The sequence below is a fragment of the Aplysia californica genome, unplaced genomic scaffold (genome assembly GCF_000002075.1).
Source record: "Aplysia californica isolate F4 #8 unplaced genomic scaffold, AplCal3.0 scaffold00184, whole genome shotgun sequence".
NCBI lineage: Eukaryota > Metazoa > Mollusca > Gastropoda > Aplysiida > Aplysiidae > Aplysia > Aplysia californica.
This window is the reverse complement of record NW_004797454.1, coordinates 703,504-705,639: the sequence shown is the minus strand read 5'-3', so window position 1 is coordinate 705,639 and position 2,136 is coordinate 703,504. Positions and strand designations below refer to the sequence as shown.

Below are 2,136 nucleotides of genomic sequence, written 5' to 3'. Positions count from 1 at the left end.
CCCCCCTTAACAATATAGCTTTTTTTCGACATTGAGGGAATTGGTAGCATTTATGATTCATTATAACACTAACCTGCTCTATGCTTTGAAACGGACGGGGAGAAATCTTTCTCCCAGGTAGCTAGAATTTATTATTCTAAAGCTCTGTCACTGGCCGGATTTGTGTCGAGGTGCTGAGACATATTAAATTTACTATTTCTAATGTCTTTGAACTGAGATATGCGTTGTAATAGGAAGGGGAGGGGGGGCGGTCCCTTGGCACATCGCTAACATCATCATTGCCTTTCTTGCCCTGGATCCGTGTATAGTGTAATAACATATCTGTATTACGTAAGTAGTAATCACGATCTCATAGCACTGACCTGGGATAGGCTTGGAGGTGGACAAGTTGTACCCTTGGTCCCTGAGCAGACCATCTACGTAGGCCTTCCAGTCGCCGCGATAGCTTGACCACGTGAGGACCACGTGATGCCACTGACCGTCATTGAGGGGTTGCCCAATGCTCATTGTCTCACCGTTTATGATCAGGTTTAGGCTGTAGGGGTGTGGCGTGACGTGAGGTAAGGAAAGGTGGAGAAGTAGAAATAATCTCAGATGAACTACTGTTATCTAACTTTTTTATGTGTTTGTTTATTTGTTTGTTTTTGTTTTTGTTGTTTGTTGTTGTTGTTTTTGGGGGGGAGGTTCGATTTTGTTTGTTTTTTACTGTTGTTTGTTTGTTTGTTTGTTTTGTTTGTTTGTTTGTTTTGGAGGCTGTTGATGATGATGTTGTTGTTGTTGTTGCTGTTGTTGTTGTTGTCGTTGTCGTTGTCGTTGTCGTTGTTGCTGTTTGCTGTTGGTTGTTTTGTTTTTTTGGGGGTTTTTTAATAGAAGAATGGGGGTGTGTGGTTTTATTTATACAATCATAAGTAAGTAAATGGGTCTATAGGTGGGAGAAAGGGAGAGTCTAAGGTAAGAAGAAAAGTAAATAAGGCAGTGAGTAAGAAAAGAAGTTATAAATCTACAGTGGTAGTGAGGTTAGCCAAACAATTACTTTTTATAGTCCGTTATCGTGAGAGCGTTGGGCTCCCCGAAGACAGCGTAAGAGAAGGGTGTTCCTTGGTTCACTTCGTCTGTTGTCTTCATCCAGAAGGACACAGTGACGGATGTGAGGGGTTTGTCTATGGTGAGCTCGGCGTAGTCCATCACTGTGGGGGAACTGAAGTCCAACTGGTACTGGGAGGTCAGTTCTGGGGATTTCAGCAAGTAGGAAAATTTGTCACGATGTGGTAGAATCAGGCGATCGTCAATTTTTGGGCATTTGGAGTTATTAGTATCATCTTAATAAAGCCTGTCCATTTGCCTTGCTTTCGATGAAAAGAATATCTATTTATCTTGGATACAAATCGTAGTATTTGTGATTAAAGGACGTGGTGGTCGCCTGGTTTCAGAAGTAAAATTATCGAGAAAATGGCCGCCAAAATTTAGTTATTTCCTTAGCTTGAGAGTCAGTAGAAACTTATAATTTACATCTTTTATGCCTTTAATCAATGCATTTCAGTAAAAATCCAAACCGAAATGTGTTCTTTAATGGGCATGAAAGGTGTTGAGCCAAAAAAAAACACCGAAAATTATTTTTAAATTCCCAAACCTGGGGGGGGAAATGCGAGTTTCCTCACTTTGACTATTTTGACGAGCGCCCGATATCACCACCCTGCCTCACACATAATACTGGCAGTGGCAACCTACTAACAGTCATATATTTCGGCAGTTTAAGCATACTACTTTAGGAGAGGGAAAGACGTTGTCATCAGTGGCAAGTTGTGGCGTTGTGATCATTTCAAGTTGCTTGCTATTAAATGTATTTTGTTTATTTGTTTTTTTTTAGCTTTGCAAGGCTAGATACCTGCGAGGGCAAACGAGATCTATAACTTCTCTCCCTCCTTGGGCATTATGTTATTATCGGTCATGATGGACGAACAATAAGGATAATTACTACCAGCACTGGTTCTGTTGTGAGAATCCCAATGAAAATTGCAAAGACTTTGCCAATCCAAATTATCAGGACAGAGTGGGGTACTACGAGTGTCTGTGTTTGTGTGGGAGCGTGTGCATACGCGTGTGTATGTGCGTGTGTGTGTGTGTGTGTGTGTGTGT

At 41.3% G+C, this 2,136-nt stretch overlaps 1 protein-coding gene across 1 annotated transcript in view; it reads right to left on the bottom strand.

Moving 5' to 3' along the window:
- The window catches only part of LOC101854327 (sushi, von Willebrand factor type A, EGF and pentraxin domain-containing protein 1), a gene marked incomplete in the record, with an annotated part of 70,621 nt that overhangs the window by 22,043 nt on the left and 46,442 nt on the right, over window positions 1–2,136 (bottom strand). Inside the window, 2 exon segments of the mRNA XM_013082608.2 lie at window positions 363–535; window positions 1,034–1,229. Coding sequence (XP_012938062.1) covers window positions 363–535; window positions 1,034–1,229 — 369 coding nt within the window.